Genomic DNA, 19,692 nt, shown 5'->3' with positions numbered 1-19,692 from the left:
ATGGCATCTTGCTCGTACCTTTATCAGCAGCTGTCTACGACTGCTGTTTAATTTTTAGGCTAATATTGGGACTCATAAATTGGCAGCTGGAACGAAAAAAAGTATGGATTTATAGTAGTTATCTGGATGAAAAATTATAGCTGACTCGTTGAATCGAGGAATGTAGTTCTAGTAAATAGTACGATTATCATATCTCGTTTTGTTTCACAGAAAAAAGTGATTTAATGGATTATAAGAAATGTTTATCTACTCTTTGAGCTTTGAATGTTGAGATTATTATAGGATTTAATGTCACACTTAGAAATATTAATAGAGCTGCAGAGAAACGTTTGGAAAATACTTCAAGTAGTTCCAGATAACCAGGGTCAGACGTCTTCTAAAACATGAATCTCCACTGCACCGCGAATATATGTACATACAAGGGTAATAAAACAAAATAATTAAAATTAATCAAAAGCTTGCAAACTTTGTTCTTCTGCAGTTTTATACAAAAAGACTGCAGACTTCCACTTTCACAAATAAGAATTGGAGATTGTGTCACATAATACAGAAGTAGTATACAAAATATATAAATCCAGATCAGTTTACACATAATTGATCGATGCCATCTAACATGTTAAGAGTACCATCTCAGCTCACCTTCTCCGCCAAACATTTTCCAAAACTTTCCCATTACCATGCTATCGAAGGTTCATAATCACTGTTCACCTTCGGTGTCTCATTGCCAAATGCAGCCGTTTCGCGTTCGACAGAGCCCGATCGTACAGCAGCGTTCAAGAAACGCGTGCCATGGGACGTGACGCGAAGGCAACGGGACGTCTGCGCTGGGCATCAATGACACGCGCTATACTCGTTCCCGACTCGAGCGGTAAAACTGGCAGCGTGGGTTAGACAGTGTGCAGAGCCGAGAACCGTGTCAGTTTGCGCCGAGTCCTCCGTGTGGGAGCTGCGCTCTCTTGGTGTATCGCAACGTGGGGGTTGCCTCGACCGTATCGTGACCGATTTCCAGATGCACAGAAGAGCAGCGAGAGCTCGTCAATCGAGGAACAAAGGTTCAGTGAGTTAAGTTTGTGAGTGAGAAGCGGTGACCGTCGCCACTTCGCAGCCAGTCCGCCACGTTCAGTCCAGGTAGGCTCCTCTCGGACGCTACTCTCGTTCCGTGACCCTGATGACGAATACCAGTGACAGAAACTCGCATCCGGAATAGCCTCGACTTGGTTTACTTCTTCGCCATAAGCTGTGCCCAGCGGTTGGTCCCTCTTGAATGTGATGGTCATTCTTGAGCAGCTTGACCACTGCTGGGAGCAGATTGGCACTCTTTTAATTGGGCACACTTGTTGCGAGTTTCTGGTATTTCAGAGATTTGGGAAGATGTTTGAAGACTAGTAAATATTATAAGCAGCTCTGGTTTATTCACGAAGGTATAAGAAATGGTATGAAGTAAAAAGGTACAAAGCGTACTTGTGAGTTTTTAGATTGTTAAGTTATGTATTATGAGTAGCTTTGATTTATTAAGGAGGGTGTACTGAATGAGGAATATTTAAATGTGAATTGTATGTGTATATACAATATTTTACCCTAATGAAGAATATTGTAAATTTTATTGAAGGTACTCCAGGTCAAAAGTAGGTACTTTCCTATATAGTATTACTTGGATAAGTAATAGCTAGTGATTCGAAACTTTCGACCTGTACTCTATTGTATATTCTGTTTAGGATGATATTCTCGCAGGATTTGTAACAATGACCATAGGAGTCTTTTAAGTCGACGTGCCGACGCCTTTACTGACCTGCAACAACACGATTGTCATTATCAGTCTTCAGGGAGATAATTCCTTATCTCTAGTTCCAAATGTCTGTGACTTTTCTAGCTCAGAATTTTCTGATATAGAGTGATCTTCTTAAATGCTATATCTATTTATAAGCTCGTGTACTTTGCCAGTTGATACTTCTCTAAAATGAAACTTGAGGATAAGCAGACGCATAAACGTAACATTATATCACAGAGTTAAAATAACCTTTGGTTCAAGTAGGATTTTCCCGTAGCATTTGCTTGAAAAATTCCTCCTACAAGTAATTGTAAGTTCGTTATAAATACTTTCACGAAGAAAGAATCAAGAACCTAGTTCAACAGAATATTACGAACTATGTTTGAAGTATTTGATCTGATAACTAAAAATGTTTTCTAGATTAGCAAAGGTATTTATACATTCTAAATCATTTTCTAGAGAAGGCATCCTTAGACACAGGTCATTTGTTATCTAATCATCAGTTTACCAGGAATTGGAATCAGAAATACCAGCGAATGTCACTTCCTTAATTTGAACACAAGGTGCCCACGTTCTAAGCGTGAACTCATTGAATATACAAACTGTCAGAGTGAACGGTGCCGTATGCTAGGATGTTGTCAAACAATGTTTCACTGACATCATAATTCCGCCAAATCCGTGGTACTAAGAGATACTGTGACGATACTTTCGACGTTCCACGAATTAGAACGACTTCACATGTATGCACTATGGTCAGAAAAAATATACATCTCTAGCTCGTTCCTTTTTCGTAACATTAACAAGTTAGCTTTTCATATGGTATAGAATCACTTATATCATGCAATTTATTTTACAGCTTTCACAACAGAATCTTGCTGTACCAACTTCTCCCAGTTAGTACCAGAACTTTCAGTATCTCTACTTCTCGACTATTTTATAACATTACTCATTCCGATTTCAAAGTTACAAGCTCTTGCTCCATTACAAAATTAAAAATTGATTACACCACACTGTATCATAATAATTTAGTTTCCAATTACAAGACAATATGATGCAAACAATTTCAACTTCCTGCAACGATCAAACAGTGTTACCAATCGATTGCGAATCTCGCAGCTATATGAATCATTTTTCCGCTGAATATCACTCGTTACACGTACGATCACCGTTGAATCTACGTCTATCTGCTTAATAATGAGGGTACGATAAAAAACACAAGGATATTCTGATGTTTGACTTTGAGAACGTCACCTACTCCGAAGGCGTGTTTCGATGCAAGACCGATTAGGAAACGGGATTGGTCGTATCGACACGGTAGCAATCTACTTGCGAACCGGTAATCGCGATGCCCGTAAATCGTTTTCCATTTTTGCATCGCTTTATTGTTTTTTTCCCTCTTAAGACAGAGTCACATGCATAGATATCTCGTCCTTGCGTGGCAAAACATGCATACAGAAATTAGCAATCTTATAATTAGCAGTCCGTTGGATCGCGCACACGTGAATCGTTCGAACACGTGTCGGAGGCCAGAGACTTCCCCAATGCGTCTGCTCACATTTTCTCAGTTAAAATTTGAATTTAAAAGTGCCGCGAGTGGGGGGTTTCCATTCATCAGGAACACACGTCAATGTGCTCTCGTTCCATTGATACGAGAATATTCTTCGAACCGCCAGGGCGATTGCTTACATTTTATTTGGGAGTGAATCATCGAAACGCGGAGGAAGTACCTCGTGACGCAAAACGTGTGGTTCTTTTACAATCAGCTGCGAAAATAACTTCGCGAAGGGGAAATCATATCATTATCAAGTTTGAATTAGAAGAAGTCGGCTGTTTCATTTTTCTTGAGAATTCTGTCTAATTGTTTTGTATTTTGCTGAATTGGGGAAGAACGTGTTATTAGTTTTGTTATACTCTTCAAACCAGCTTTGTCATTGGTGTTTGACACAATCCTTATTGTGGATAGAAGAAACGGTTTCAAACCTGAATATTTACACATTTCAACTCAAATGTCGAGCGGTGTATTTACTTGTCCTTATTGGTGGATGTGTGTTTCAGGTTTGGAGACATGATACAGCTTGGTGGTATGTGGATAATATTATATAAAATTAATATCATTAGATTGATCATTATTGTTGGGAAAATGTTCCCCACTGAAATTCGTAATCTAATAATTTAGATTATATCGAGTAGTTTTACTGTTTACTGCAGGTGATATATACAGTATGTTTGATCTCATCATTATCGTTAATTATGCATACTTAGAGGGGGGACAGGGCGAATCAGTTAAAGTACGAAATGAGATTAGATGCGTTACGATAATTTAATTAAGTTGACAACTTGCGTTTTTTCTAACACAGCAACGAGCTGTAAATTAGTTTTTTTTATGGCTGATTAGAATGTACAAGGTCACTAATAATAGCATTACTTTCAATATTACTGGATGTTGTTACCTGTATAATTTACTGGTGGTGGAATATTACATTTACCAAGCGAGGTCTTTGAATATCCTTCTCTATTTATTTCTTTTTTTTTTTATAGCGAATATAAATCTTAAAAAACGTAGTTAAAGTAACACGAGAGATTTCGTGCAAACACCAGGAAATTATTGACAACTAACGCACAATCACGAAAGACCATTCACTATTTCACAATTCACGCGCGGTCACACGAGATCGCTACGTACAGGGTGTCTCAAAACTGGTGGTAAAAGCAGAAAGCGGGTGATTTCTTTTACATGAAAAAGTTGTGTGAAAGTACAGTTTAGAGTGTTTTAACAGAACACAACGTAAGGGGAATATTTCTGGTCTGACCACTGACTAGAAGTATTCTCCTTTCGTCGTTTACCCCTCAAATGCCTAAAACTGTACTTCGGTACACTCTTACTCAGCTAAAATTTAAAGTCAATTTTCTCGAAAATGAAGACAATATTAAAAAATTTGATTCTACATTTACAAGTTATTTTTTTTATATAGAATCACCCTCCTTCCATATGTACCATCAGTTCTGGAACATCCTGTGTGATAGATAGTCTGCACGCAAGCCATGTTAGCTAGACTGTTTTAACTGATTTAAAAAAAGTGTCATACTATGTAATATAGCTGTAAGTTGTTTTCACTAACTTTTTCTACTTAAGTGTTCCAATTTCATTTCGCGCCTGTGCAAATTGAATAAGAAGAACTCAATTTTGCAATCACGTTGTGAATATAAATTGTTTTTCGTTTCACATACAAGTTTCCTTTACAATTTTTCCATGCTTAAATTTGACATTTGGTTGCTCAAGGCTACAGATTTATAAATCGTATGTGTAGATAGCATAACACTTTGCATCGTTATGTGTTAATGAATTTTGTAAACAGCGAGGAAGTAATTACAAACGCTGCCTGCGGCATTAAGAATGACAAGAACCATTGACTTCCTTTTTTTTCAGACACAATTACAAGCTTACTTCTGATTTTCTATTAATGAAAATGTAAATAGTTAAGTCTTGGTTTTATACTTAGAATAAATTTTAAAATACACTATGCATCTGGTAGATACTCACTACCAAGAAAAATGAATGAAATATTTATAGAAATTCCTGGAGAAATTGCTCGCAACATAAATCTGTACATTACTGCAAAAACCTGAAACCTGTTCAGTTTTACTTTCTACAGTTTATCTTTCTTTTTCGTCTCCATGTTGTTTTTTCTTTGCATCTATGAATAAGTACTAACTCAGAAGTATTCGAGGCTGACAGCTTCTTTTAAAATCTTAAAGTAGGCACCGTACTGAAGTGTTACCACAGACAGTTAAAAAGGATTTTCTTTTCAAAATACACATGCTTTATTCTCGACTCAGCGTGGCAGAGATAAAACCTACTTGCCTTCCGAACGACCTATTCAACGATGACGATTTTATTCAGCTTCCTTACAGCACGGTACCAATGAGAGTCGACAGAGATTCGATCAGAAATGAAGAGAACGCCTCTGCATGCCATTTTATCCGTTTGGATGCCATTCAGGTCGCAGGTGACTGGCAAAATCAAGCTCAAGTAAATTATCTCGTAGATTGTCCGCGTGATGAATATTTTAGAACGTAGAATATGAAACAGAATTGGCATTACACTTATTTAGCAACTCTAACTTTGCTATGAAACTTAATTAAAATAAAAAATTGGAATTAAAACAAATTACCAGCTCTAAGAAAACTAAACTTCGAACCCTTTTTAAGGAACACTGTGTACACAAATGAGTCGAAAAGCTTTTCAAGTTAGATTCTATCAGAGCAGCAAGGTTACAACGTAGATCGCAAAACCGTGATAGAAAACTTCAAGCTTCTCTCTTACGAACTAGAATCTAAACATCTCCAAGCGCCAACATGTAACATTTAGCTCACAATTTACTTAAGAAGTTTCTACTCGGTGTTGTTAGCGTTTCTTACTATAAGCCCCATGATATACGATCGCTCTCGGTTATTTAAAAACGCAGATTGCTGTGGCAAAGTTTGAACCAGCGCGCGAAAGTTTCGATCGTGGCGTGACTATTTATGTTGAGTCTATGGTACCGCGATAGCACGTTATCAGTGACGCAAACGCGATGCTCGACGTATTCGTTGTTCGTGTGATTAAACACACTTTTTATTCCCTTCGTTTGCTTCTCGTTGCTTCGTTCTCGGGGTAATATCGTTCACGAGACTATAAATCAGTCACCGAAGCTAATGACAGGTTTCTTTGTTTGGTTACACGTAACAGGGGTGTTATAAACGATATGGGTGATTCAGTACAGACGATTTTCTTCGTTTCAATCGATCTGCCGGATCGAATGTGAACTTCTTCCTTCTTCCTCTGAATTGTCTCTTTTCCTGGAGGGGTTTGACAGCCGTGGAGAACTCGCGTGCTTACGTACGCGTGACTCCCGGGCCTGATTAGTGTAAACGATGTTTTCTGACGTCTTGTGACTGTCTGTGTATTTCCACATGTTTGATGTGACGCAAGTAGACGGGGTCTTTGGGATTTTTACTGTCTGGGATTCAAGAATAAATTTGAAGCTTCGTTTCAGAGTCCTTAATTGTTGCAAAAATGTCTAAAATTCGCGAGAAATGTATCTGACTTGGGACATATTCTACTGCCGACGTGTATTAGATATGTTAGACACAGCAAAATTAGTAGAATAAGCCCCAGGTTAGACACAGCGAAGCCAGTAGAATAAGTCTCAGGTCAGACACAGGGAAATTACCAGAATAAGTTCCAAGTCAGACATATCAAAGTCAGTAGAATAAGTACCAAGTTAATCACACCGAAGTCAGTAGAATAAACTCCACACCAGACACAGCGAAATTAGTAGAATAAATCCCAATCTAAGCGTGACAAAAATCGACTTTAAAATAACTCCAAGCAATCATCTTCAATATTTCACGCTACTCCTACAAAATCCAGTACCTCCCAAGACACTCATGCAAACTCGTTCTCAAGAATCGCAGCACTTTCAACCGAAAGAACTTTCAATCCCCCCGTGTCTATACAACGAGAACGACCGAAACAATCGCGTTCGTTTCGTAATATTTAATGCTCCATTAGATTTTGCAGGTAAAACTAGTGCAAAGGTAATCGTTTATTTATCGTGGTTCTCGGCAAGGTGCGAAACCGGGTTAAGGTTATGCTGTGTAACCGGTAGCCATGTAACAGTTACGTCGCAACGATCAAGTCATACCGAAAGGTTTCGCCAGGGAAACCGCGACGATACACGCATAATTTATGATGGGGGATCGCGCGTATTAAATATAGAAAACTGTTGCCGGAGGGATGCCGGCAGACGACTGCTGGCGCTAGCCTGGAGACACGAGAAAGTGTACGCGGATCGATTCCACATATCAGGTTTACGAGAAGTTCACGTTGGCTGAAATTGCACGTTGCGATTCACGGGGACTACAAGAATATCGTGTCTTCCTTGGTTTCCTCTTGGGAACAGCCAGCTTGTACACGTGATCCCGTCCGCTCCTTGGCATGCCTTCGAGTCCACTTGAATTATTGGCGAGTTTCGTTGAAACTGACCGTCTAACTTTTACGTGGCAAAAAGGGATAGGATTTTGGTCGACGTATGCGCGACGCAGGTAGTGGAGGATCGTTTCTCTGCTGAATCGCGGGATATGAGAGACGAGAGTGACTGGAGTGGTTCTGCTTAGGTTGAGCTTGGGAATGTTGCTTGCGTTTGGCGATGGAAGGGAAAGCTAGCTATTTTCTTGGGGTCTATCTTCTTCTGATAATACTGTCTGTGGAAGTACAGTAGAGTTACGGTCTTCTAAAAAAAGCACGTGGATTGTTTATGAGAATCTTCACGAGGTGGTTTCTTGCTTTAATAAACACTTAATGTCGCGTTGGCTGAGAGTGACTATTAATAACATTATATAAGGGAATCCGTTTTTATGATTTCATTTTATATGTATTTATTAACGTGCGTTTTTAAGGTGCACTTTGCGTGATGGTAAGTTGCTTTTTTTTATAAAAATAGGTGGGAAGCTGAAATTAACTGAAGCTAAAACCTAATGAAATGAAAAGGAACTGAAGAAGCAAATAGATCGCTAATCTCCTCATGATTTTACATTTCTACATTTCTATATAATAGAAAATTGCTTAATAATTTCCATTATTCTAAAAAAGACGCCCAAGTGACCTACAGAATTTGTAATATTGCGCAATATTCCAGGAGATAATACTTCTCGACGCAATACTCCTAACTCTTTATCGATCACGTGTAAACAAAGTACACATTGGATCACGCTATTGAAACTCGTAATCAACTACAATTTGCACATGTACGCGAATTCTCACGTTAAAGAATTATGAAACATTACTTTGTAATTTAATTACACATTCATTTTGCCTGTAATTTTCTTGCAATCAAGTTCTTTATATCGAATGTACGAAAATCGACAAGCTGATTGAGAAACAATTATAATTCGTGAAAGCTGTAGCCATGAACAGAATATTTTCAGATGGAAATATCGATAGCAATTCGACTTGCGTACTGTCGCAGTTCGATCACGTTTCTCACGTCGGGGATCACGTTTCCCGCATAGCACGTGCGTTATTGCGTAGTGTTCTCTGCTCGAATAACGAAATCTGGGAATCCTTTGACTTCCACATGAAGAACAAACTGGATCACTTATGTACGTGACATTTGCAGGAGATCATAAATAATACTGGATTTTTTTTCTGAAAATTAAAGAAGGTATCAGTACATAGAAAACATGCTAGCTTATAATTAGACGCGCTTCGAATGTTTTCCATTCGTGGAACGTGGTTAATCCTTTCGACTAGATTTACATCTTATTATAGACTGGCATGAGTCGGTAGTGAGAATAACGCTATAAACTCAATACTTCGTCATCGGTGTTTTTATCGAGTCTCGTTCGTCTTGCTCGTCGGACAAATATGGGAATCAAAAATTTCTTTCGCTCTTATCGATAGAGCATCCCCCAGCGGCGTGTTGAAAAACAGGAAATTCGTGTTAAGAGGAACCCGTTTTATAAGCTATTACTTATTTTAAGCGGCAGGCGTTTTTCTTCTGAAGAGATGAAAAGACAGAGTCTGTGTGTACCTTGTTTGCGTACGATTGATCAAAATTGCTCTCAACTTGTTCGCACATTGTTCTTATAAATACGCTTCATTCATTCGGATCTATCTTGGGCGCTAATAAGTTGCGCAATTACTCAAGGATTTATCTCCCATTACGCACACACCGCTGTTATCCTATTGTTTTGTTATCGTCGTGATGACTAAAATATGGGGATTAGTAATTTATTACTGAATTGTAATTAAGCGATCGATTACTACTCTTAGAATCATTCGAAAGTAAAATAAATATTTTTGCTGCGTGATCTGCCAAAGGAGAGTCAAATATATTGTTTGAAGTACTCAAACTATAATATTGGCTTAATACTGACTCTTTAAGACAATTAAAGCATTTTTCTGCCCATTTAGTATTGTCTATAAAACTTCTTCCTAACGATATGTGTTCATAATTTATCCTTTTTCATCATCTAGACATGTTTTGCAGTTCGAAGAATTTTGTAACAAATTTATTTTATTGATCTGAGGCAAAGTCATGAAGGATAGATCTATCTTTTATTTATTTAATAATGTTTACTTGTCTGCCTCATGTGCAAAGATATTGTTATATGAACTATCACATGTTCGTCAAGCTGGCATCACGAGGTTAAACGACAATTAAAAGTAATCAAGAGCAAAGATATCGAGCTAAGATATCACAATTTCCGTACACTAGATGCGTATCGATGGGATTAATTTGGATGTCTGAGCGTCCGTTTTTGGTCGTTTAGATAAAACGACGTGTCGTAAAACACCAAGTACAAGTGCAATTCCATCGTACCACACACGATAGATTGTCAAAGACAAGCAAATATTTACACGTAACTTCTTACAAGTACTATCTCGGATTAACAGACTTTATGACTTATATCACTACGTCCAGATATTTCTATCGCTAAAGGAGACTATGCTATATTTTGCTACTATTATCTTTGCGAATCTAAAATTACTCATTTATTCTGTTTAAGTAGCTTAGTCCTGTTTTATCCTATAAAATCCTAGTTTTTCTGTATTCGTGCACCATTTGTAGAATAGTAGTGGTAATTTTTTATAATTGCAACAATTTTCTAAATGAGGGGCTTTACTTATTTTTTATCATAGAGAAACAAATTTTTTTTTTAATTAGAAATATAATAAAATTCTGAATTCGTAGAAAAAAATAAGGACATGTGTACTTTAGTAACGAATGCACTGTTTATTTATCTTTGCCAAGTGCAAGTGTACCCATTTTTTTTAATCAGTGCATCACTCATTCTTGAATGTTTATGATTATTTTTCTCCACGAAAATATTCTAAAGTTTAATTATTCGTTTGTTGTTATCGGTAGATCAGTGTAAGATTTATTAAAAAAATAAATATACGAAATTAATAGTATCAGAACCAATTTGTAGCTATTAATCTCTAATTCGAACAATGTTTCATATCACAGATTAGGTGTCACTTTTCTATCAAAACTTTAATACATGCGAACGGCTGATAAAAAGACTTCTTAATCATATTAAATCTCTGCTTACACAAAAGAAGTTCTTGTTTTTTGTTTTGTCAAAGCTTAAGTCCAAACATGTGCATACATTTACAGTGATTCAATTGTATGCAAGAATGAAAACGAAGGCGGAACGTGACAGAAAACTTGTCTGGCTACGACACGTCCCATTCTACTGTTAAAGAAATTACGCACGCTTGGTAGACGAATCTCCCGTTGTTCGTGCCAACCGTCGCGAATGTGGAATAATTTTTAAGAAGAGAATTGTTTTGTTATAAATGTTCTATAAACAACGAAAATTACAGAGATATCAGTGACTGTGAAATGTAATAATATTGTGCAACATTGGTTCGAAATGCACAGTAATTCGAATTAGTGACGGCTGATTAAAGGCACGACTGCATTCTGTGAGCGTAAATGGATCAAGCATAATTATGGATATTTTTGTAAATTGTAATACATAATTAGCAAGAACGTTTCAATATTTATTGGGATCAGGAAAATACCGTTAATGAAGATCGATGAGCGATTATTTTTTTTCAATGCCTGCTTATATTAATCTTTATCATATACATAGTAATCGCTCGTGTACTTGTAATTACGCAAGACATGGTAGAACAGTGTTGCGAATTATTCAGCTATATAGCTCGAATTGTTAATTACCTATTCTTTTAATTTTGCTTCTTTAGTGTTACATTATGCTATTTCCACTGAAGTTCCTCGTATGTTATCCATGCCAGGAAATACGATAGCGTCTTCTCGGTAGGTTATCAAAAAGAGATGTTCCTCGAATCGTCTTCCATCTACATACTTTGATAAATAAAGCAATTTTAATGCATATAGATATATATATTTCCGATTTCTACGCTCTATACGATAAAAAATCTAATAAATTTCTGCGTCTAATAATTTTCATGCTCATATTTTAATACTTTAAAATAAAGTAAAATATATGTATACTGAAAATTTAGGAAACATTTTATGGACACCATGAAACAGTCGGAAGCAGAGTCTTTTTACCTTCTTCGTATTTACAATACAATTTTAGCGTAGCAACGTGCAAGCTTGTAACGCGAATCTTCGAACTTCAACCTAAGTAAATATGCATATTATTATCTACTTTATTTGACACTTGTCATGTTTACCTTCGTTTCGAACAAAGTGCAAAAACTGCACACGAGTGCCATCTAACTAAAACTGATAGACGTAGAAAAGGATTGTCATAGTATATTTTGGTATTTCGGCAAACTCATTTGCCACGGCTGATGTGATAAATTTCAAAAATACCACCTGTTATCTTTACGATTCTCGTCTCGTTATCAGATGTAATCATTAGTATAAAGTCGTAACCCTGTGTGCCGCGTATAGATGCGTATTTTAGTCGCTTTGGAAAGTGTCACCAGTATCGCAGCAGTAGTCGTATCGAGAAATGGATGAGATCAACGGTAAACCATTAATTCAAGGGTTAATTCGCCTTGATAATCGTCGCTTAGTGCTGGTCCTTGATACAAGTGTGTCAGTGAACGTCCTCATCATTCTGCTTTAATCCTCCATCGAAGTGCAAAGTGTCTGGATACAAAATCTCTCGTTTCCATTGGCGAACGACATAGTATTCCCTTGAATTTTTCGTAGACTAAAAACAGTCTCCAACAGCTGATGGTATTCATCCTTCTCTAGCTATTGGAATCTCAAATTCTTAAAAATGTCTAAAGGAAACTCTGTGTTTCAGTCGCAGTAAAGTATCTATTTTCGAGAACTTAGTGTCCCCAGTACTTCAAAGAAACTTTACGTCTTTCCACTTCCCGAAACCTGTTTTCGTCTCTCCTGTTCTTTAATTCCCTTTCCCTTGCTCCGCACCAGCGGAATCTATTTTTCGCTCTTTTTACGATCGTTGTGCAACATCCAGTGGTCTAGTGCACGTGCAAGTCCGCCGATTCGCGGGAAAACGCTGCGCTCGATAGTATCGCAGGACATTGTTCGCGTTTCCACCAGGCCGCGGGAATATCGGCGCGAATGGGCACGTTAATGTTTTATCGCATCTTACCTCGAAAATAGCATAGGACGGGGAAATGACAGATATCGATCGCGAGATCGCGAACAGCCATGATCGCCGGTGTATGTTCATTCTTGCGTAGCCTACTTTTCGCGCAGCCCCGCGAATATTTATAGACTTTTACTCCGACCGAGCGTATTTCTTCAGCACTCAAAACAAACCCGACGGGGCCGATCGATTTGTATTCCGACGGCTGGTTCTGCGAGCGCTCCGTTGATCGTAGCCAACGTCACTGAACCCTCAACAAACTCGGCCGACATTTGTTCAAACATCGGGCGTAATTAACTTTGGAACACTCTCGCGTCGAAACATCATAAAAGTGTCAAGGTTGTTGCACAATTTATACTTGGGCGAGTGCATGCACTTGCGTCGGGGGATCCCAAAATCAACGTTGGAAAAGAAATACTCTTTCGAGTAGTTGCGTCTGGCACTGAGAGGCATTTTCTACTCGCGCAAGTGGAATTCAGTGGCGATAAGTCTGTACCTCAGAGTCAGACTAATCCAGGTCTGTTTTTTTTTAAATAAAGTTTTTTACAGGATATTCCTTTCTCTTCATTTTATTAGGATAATAGGAATTTAGTTAAGTTACGTTATAAGTGGAAAAAGATTAATAGTATAAACTATTTCAAGTATTATGTTAAGAAGTAGTTGTATTTATTTTTCGGGTATCCTGAAAAGTAATAAAAATGGGCTTGGGTTAGGCTGGATCTGAGGTGCAGAATTATTGAGTGTAATATTAATTAAATTTCGAAGAGTATGTATTAAGATCTGTTTTTTGCTTAATCGAATGAGATGGATATATTTTTAGGATTTTAATTCAATTTTCGAGTGTTCAGTCACTCATGCGATGAATCGATTCTTGTTTTTGAAAATTGTGGAACAGAAATAGATTATGAAAAATTGAAGGTATACGTCGATTAATAGCTACAAATTAGAGTGCAGATTAGAGCGGAAACAGTGGTATTTGTGACATCTTGATGATATAGTGGATAGCGAGTGTCCTCGAAAGGGAAACAAGTGCGTGTTCGGTCAGCTAATTTTTCTTCAGAAGCTATCATTTACCGTCTATCTAGTTCTCAATGTTATACGTCATTCCTGATGGCATCCAATAGCTGCTTTGTTCGACTAACCTACTTCGACGAATATGTTCCTTCGTCTCTACCTGTCAGGTAGAGTCACCTCAGTAATATCGTCATCATTTGTATTCATTGAGTTTTAAATTACGGAAGGATATTAATAAGGACACTTTATATTAAAGCATGACCAGTGCTGAGTGTGCTCGTTGAAAAGTCGAGTTTGTTTTTTCAACAGAACGCCCTTCTATTTTTTATAAGATAGAATAATTATCCATCACTTTAACTTTCTCTTCAATTCAATTCGAATTAATACAAAACTTATAATTCCAAGCATTGATTCGAACAATTTAACAGTTCAATTATATAACACTGCCAAGAAGCGTTGTTTAATTTCGAAATCGCAGGGCCCTCTTCATACTTTCAACTCCACGGATAAGCATATGCCTATTAGATAAGAGCCAAAGTGGAGCAAAAATTCATATGTATCTATTCAGAACGTATCGAGACCAGTGAGAATATATTTAACACGGTAAATGCGATCTGGACAGAAGTTCAGAGTTCTAGTTGCATGTAGATCGTCGTGTACACGTCGAATCAATACCGTATAGCTAGAAATAAAGTACGTGGCAATATCCTTACCGTTGTTATATATAGCTTCATTTTCTAAAATTGACCAATGCCATAAATAGAAGGCGCTCTCTGAAGTCATACACGAGCGTAATCGAGACATAAAAGTAGAAAATCATTTAAAAATACACTCTGAGGTGTACCTGGGGAATAGTTAATTGTGCTATACTTACACTATATGAAATCTCTAAGTAACGCTTGATTACTTAATCCCCCTTTTCGTGCACTAAAAAATGTAGCAAATAAAAATTAAGTTCATTTCATTCATTTCACGAAATATCATTCTGTATGTCCATTTTCAGGATTTACTTTTTCAGATATATCCTAGCCCAACATAGTTTCTTATCAGGAAACTCTATGTTCTATCGGGAAAGTGAATTTTCCTCCTTCGTTTTCAAAGGCCAAACGAGGCGTGCAGTGAACGCGTCACAAATAAAGAATTGCTAACACCAGTTGCAAAACTAATGAGTGGTCTGTTTGCGATTTCAGCAATGTCCTTGGAGGATTCGCGACGATCGCAGCGGCCGTACAGGTACGGGATGGTTCTCCTGTGCGTCGGAGCTCTGATAAACTGGTTAGGCCTCGCCGAGAACTACGTCGAACCGGTACGATATGTCGGTGTAGCTTGCATAATCGCGGGGGCTCTTCTCATATGTGCCGCAATGTGCTGTTGGCTGCACGCACCGCCAAGTAGGGCAACCATGCACACACAACACACGAATCATCCGATCACTGCTCAGGTAAGACTTCATTTCCTTTTAATGGACCGATAAAGTAGGAAAGTGTCGCTTGCTCGACGCGTCTTGGTCCCATATTACACTATTCCTCCGAGAAACCTTTATGCAAGCGTCGCTGAAGTTGGAGGCAGGTGGACTTGCACCGAGTGCTACAGTTGGGGAGCAGTGGCAGCTGTTGACAGCTGTGTTATTTCATTAGTAGCTAAGCGTTGCGTAGAAACACCTTCTATAGGTAAAGTCGAAAAGTGTCTCAGTTTGTGGTACTCTGGTACAAGTGGTAGTCTGGTATAATTGTATCGTGTGGTCATTTTGAGTTATGAGGAAGGAGAGCTCTTAAGTGTACAGATTTTCTTGGAACGATTTTACACGATTCACAAAACTCTGACGGTCTGCAATTAGTATGGATGATTAGTTGAATAACGCGTAAATGATAAATGCGTAACAGGGTGACTTGAGTGGTACTGCATTACGTGGATATAGTACTAAGATTGATGTCTGGTAACGTGTAGATTTACGTGTCTGCGGGATGAATCAGGCGCTGCGTGTGCAATGAAAATAAAAAGTTGTCCTCTCTAGCTTACATTGACAAAAAGTGTTGCTCTGAGCTTAGATGACTAAAAAACGATATTCCTCGTAATATAGATCTCTAGTACTAAATCTCAGCGTTGCACGTAACCAGTGAGCTTATCCAGATTACTGAAGTCAGCTCAGTTTAATAAACTGAACTTTACGATAATCCAGGATAATCAAATTCATGATAATTGAAAAGTTTGAAAATAGTTCTTAATCGAAACCTATCGGTTTATAGTCTTGAATCGATTCTGCTCAACCCCCTGCCACAAACTGCGGAGTGCTCGTCTATAATGTACTCCATGCAGTCTAGTGATTATCGTCGTCTGTAAATGGCTCACGTGATAAAAATAATATCCTTCGATCGAAATCGTTGCCATCCCCTTTTTCTCTCGAGCGATTCGTTCCTCTCGAATCGAGGATATTTATATCTGCCGTCTGGCCTTTTGTAAAAGTCCGATGACAGACATAAATTCCATACTGGCAGATTCAGTAGTTAATAAAATTTACTCCCAACGTTTATAGCTGAACGCAGAAACCTTGGGTCTTTGGAATCAACGAACGCAGGGACACAGCGTTTCGTCGAATTCAGATGATTTCGCGATTTTCGCTGAAATTACGAGAATTCTGGGAACCTATCAACTCGTTTTATCCTGACTGTATCCTGCTTTGACTCTTGTCGCGCTGAACCATCTTCCTGCGATTCTGTCGCGTCTTCGTCCGCTATGATCTCCTATTGTCTCTCATGAATACACTCCCATTGTGTTCGGGACAGAGCTTACGTGTCTTCCACAAAAATTGTTTTAGGAAGTTCTTCAATTTCTTCGGCCAGTACGTAGGTGTAGCATGAAGGCGCGACTTGAAACAACGACTGTCCTTCTTTCCGCGGCGCGAGGAGAAACAATAGAAATGCAAAGGTCTGTCTGCGGCACGATGCACAAAAGAGGTCGATGGTAATTCCAATACACTTAACTACAGGCGGAAGGATATTCACTCGAAAACTCGCGTCTATATTTGTCAGTAGTTATCCTTCGATTTGTGTGCATGTACTGTAACTGCAATTTGCATACAGTGGAGTTAATTTCAATATTTCTGTAATAATTAGCATCATTAGGAGATTGGTGATTAAGAAGAAGTTTTTTATTTGGAGAAGTATTGTAAAAGTTTTAAAGAAATCTTAGAAAAACCGTGGAACTAATTAATTTAGAATTACAATAACTGACTCTGATATATTGGACTGATACTGTCTTCTTTTAGGCCTGTAGATTGAACATTCATCTGGTTTGCTTAAATTTTTTAGGGATTGAGTTTTCTTAGTTTTTTAAACTTTTTAAAACCTACGACATCTTCGATTATACTTCAAAAGCAAATTTGTGTTTCTCTACATATAAAATTCTCACTTAATTAATGATATAAATTTCGTACCAGACACCATAAATTCTAGTACCCATAAATCTCGATCACTCAAGCTGAATTTTTCTAATTCTAACTATAACACTCGTTTTCATCTCAGATTCCCTCATCGAAACACTGAAATCCTTCGTTCCGATTCTGGACCACGAACAAAACTGCCAAGAACATAAAGCAGCAGCTCGACCAGTCGCTCCGTGTCGCAATCGCGATTTCGCAGACCCCTGTCTAAGCGTGCCACGAGCACCTCAAAATTCGATGAACAGCACCAACCACTGGCTTCAGTCGTTCACCTTGCAACTACGATTATGCAATATTCATTCCTTATAGTCTCTTACAACCGCGATTTTATTTCTGTTCTCTGCATCCCATCAGTCCCAACGCGCCCTTTCGTGACTGGCAGAGTCGACCTGCAAAGTTTGTAAAGAGCGCCGAGGCGAACGTATAGCTAGATATCTATAGACGAGTCGCGATATATATAGAAGAATACCCATTTCGGGGTTAATATCCTTGTGGCTCGGTATAATGTCGTCGTAAAGTCGCGCAGTAAAACTTGACTTAAAGGGTCATTCGTTGGAGTTTTATTCTTCATTGATTGAACACGGGAACTCCTACCATCAGGATTCTTTTGATTCTTGCTTCGGTGAAGAACTGATTGTCCTGATTGGGGATTTACATTTATCATGACTCAGATTTGGCGATTTGAGACATATCATATATAGGGTGTTATTTAACTCTTAATGAAGTTGATTGCGATGCCTACTAAGAGCCCACATTTTAAAGTCTCAAATAGTGATGGCTACGAATTCTGTAGATGTAAGATTGTGATTTATTGTGCGATTCATATGGTAACTTTATTCCCGCAGATAGACGATCCCATTCATGTAATCTCAATCGAGGAACCATCTAGTGGATCCAGACAGAAGCCGCCAGACTATGAGGCTGTCGCGGATGCGCCACCTAGTTACGATGATGCTATCAAATTGAATCCTAGTCATCTGGTTAGGTTGAGTAACAGCAGTAGCGCGTTGTCGTTGCCAACTGTGCACAATATGGTCCCGAGAACTGTGGAAATTGTCTCTAGGGATCCAACGCCATCGCCACCTCCACCATATGCTAGGTAAGCTTCATTTGCACCCTTCATCTTTTAAGATAAATTAAATTCCCTAGTTGCGCGATCACTTTATAGCAGTTCCACTGAAAATAGTGTAATGACCAGCAACTTAGGGATTTTCTCGACTCGAGAATCGCCAGGCTGGCCTGACGTATGATGGCAGGGGAATGAATGAGAACGCAGAGTTCTATGTATACACGTACAAGGAACTGTGACGTGATTCGTGACGCTAGGTACTGTCCCATAAAATATGATGACGTCAACTCTTGCTATAGATGGTATAGCAATTACATGTGAAATATAGATAGAGTTTGATGATAATAAATTAGAGGTCGTGGACTCGTGCTCGTCTAAATTGACGTATGAGAAAGAAATATTCTGAGTGAATAATTTATTGAGTCGTAGAAGCTTACTAAGCATAATTTGTTTTTGATGATATTGATGAATGGCTTGACTATATCCTGCTATTCTAATGTATTTTTAGACATAAATAAGCGCGTCAAACGTTCATTGAAATGAACGTGTAGATTTCATGTTAGGATAATTTTGATGACTCTTATAATATTAGTTTTTTTTTTTTTTTCAAATGATAGAGGAAGTTACTATTACTTCCATTGCACTTCAGATATGTTTTTGCATATTTTCTGAAGATTCTTCTCCTGATCGATTTTTGTTTTGAATTACAGGTGAAGTCTTTGGCTGCGCCAAACATGCTCGCACCAAACGAGACCTGCGGCGTATGTCCAGCGTTTTGCGATACTATTAAAATTCGACGAGTACAAAAGCGTGATAAGAGTTCGAGGACTCCGTCGATGACGCGAGCGTACTCAAGAAATGGTTACGATGAACTGTCGTAAACTCTTGACCTCGTCAATATAGACTAAAACTCTTTGTGTTCAAAGGATTACCGAAGTAATCCACCAAACAGGATCCAGCTTTCGTCACTGCATAAACACAATCACACGAAGATAGAATTTTACGATGTTAGTTCTTCTATCGAGCAGTGGACTCGCTTAAGAAACGAACAACGATTGAGCTTCGAAGGAAATCGAAGAAGAGATCAACGAAGAAGTCACGTACACTGTGTTTCTCGCGAAACGAGCCTAAGAAGATATTCCGAAGTACCGACCTAAGCAAGAAGCCTAAACTCTGCTGGAAATTCAGATGAACTTTAGGATACACTTGTGTGAAGTATGAGTATGATTATCGATTCCATTTGGCTGATTTAGAGCGAGTCCAAAATAGCAAATAGGAATCGTTGATGAAGAG

General features: G+C 38.3%; 1 protein-coding gene across 2 annotated transcripts; it reads left to right on the top strand.

Annotated features, from left to right (window-relative positions):
• Window positions 1-939: 939 nt before the first annotated feature.
• On the top strand, window positions 940-19,313 carry LOC143180424 (uncharacterized). 2 transcript variants are annotated; one of them, XM_076380138.1, is made up of 4 exons: window positions 940-1,128; window positions 15,082-15,332; window positions 18,176-18,429; window positions 19,110-19,313. In XM_076380138.1, the coding sequence occupies exons 2-4, from the start codon at window positions 15,084-15,086 to the stop codon at window positions 19,111-19,113; spliced, it is 507 nt and encodes a 168-aa protein (XP_076236253.1). In that variant the 5' UTR covers window positions 940-1,128; window positions 15,082-15,083; the 3' UTR covers window positions 19,114-19,313. The 2 variants fall into 2 exon arrangements, with proteins under 2 accessions (XP_076236253.1, XP_076236254.1); XM_076380139.1 differs by lacking the exon at window positions 19,110-19,313 and having other exon boundaries at window positions 18,176-18,433.
• Window positions 19,314-19,692: the final 379 nt, after the last annotated feature.

The sequence above is a fragment of the Calliopsis andreniformis genome, chromosome 6 (assembly GCF_051401765.1).
Source record: "Calliopsis andreniformis isolate RMS-2024a chromosome 6, iyCalAndr_principal, whole genome shotgun sequence".
Taxonomy (NCBI): Eukaryota; Metazoa; Arthropoda; class Insecta; order Hymenoptera; family Andrenidae; genus Calliopsis; species Calliopsis andreniformis.
The sequence above is the reverse complement of the archived record's forward strand: the minus strand, read 5'-3'. Positions and strand labels throughout refer to the sequence as shown.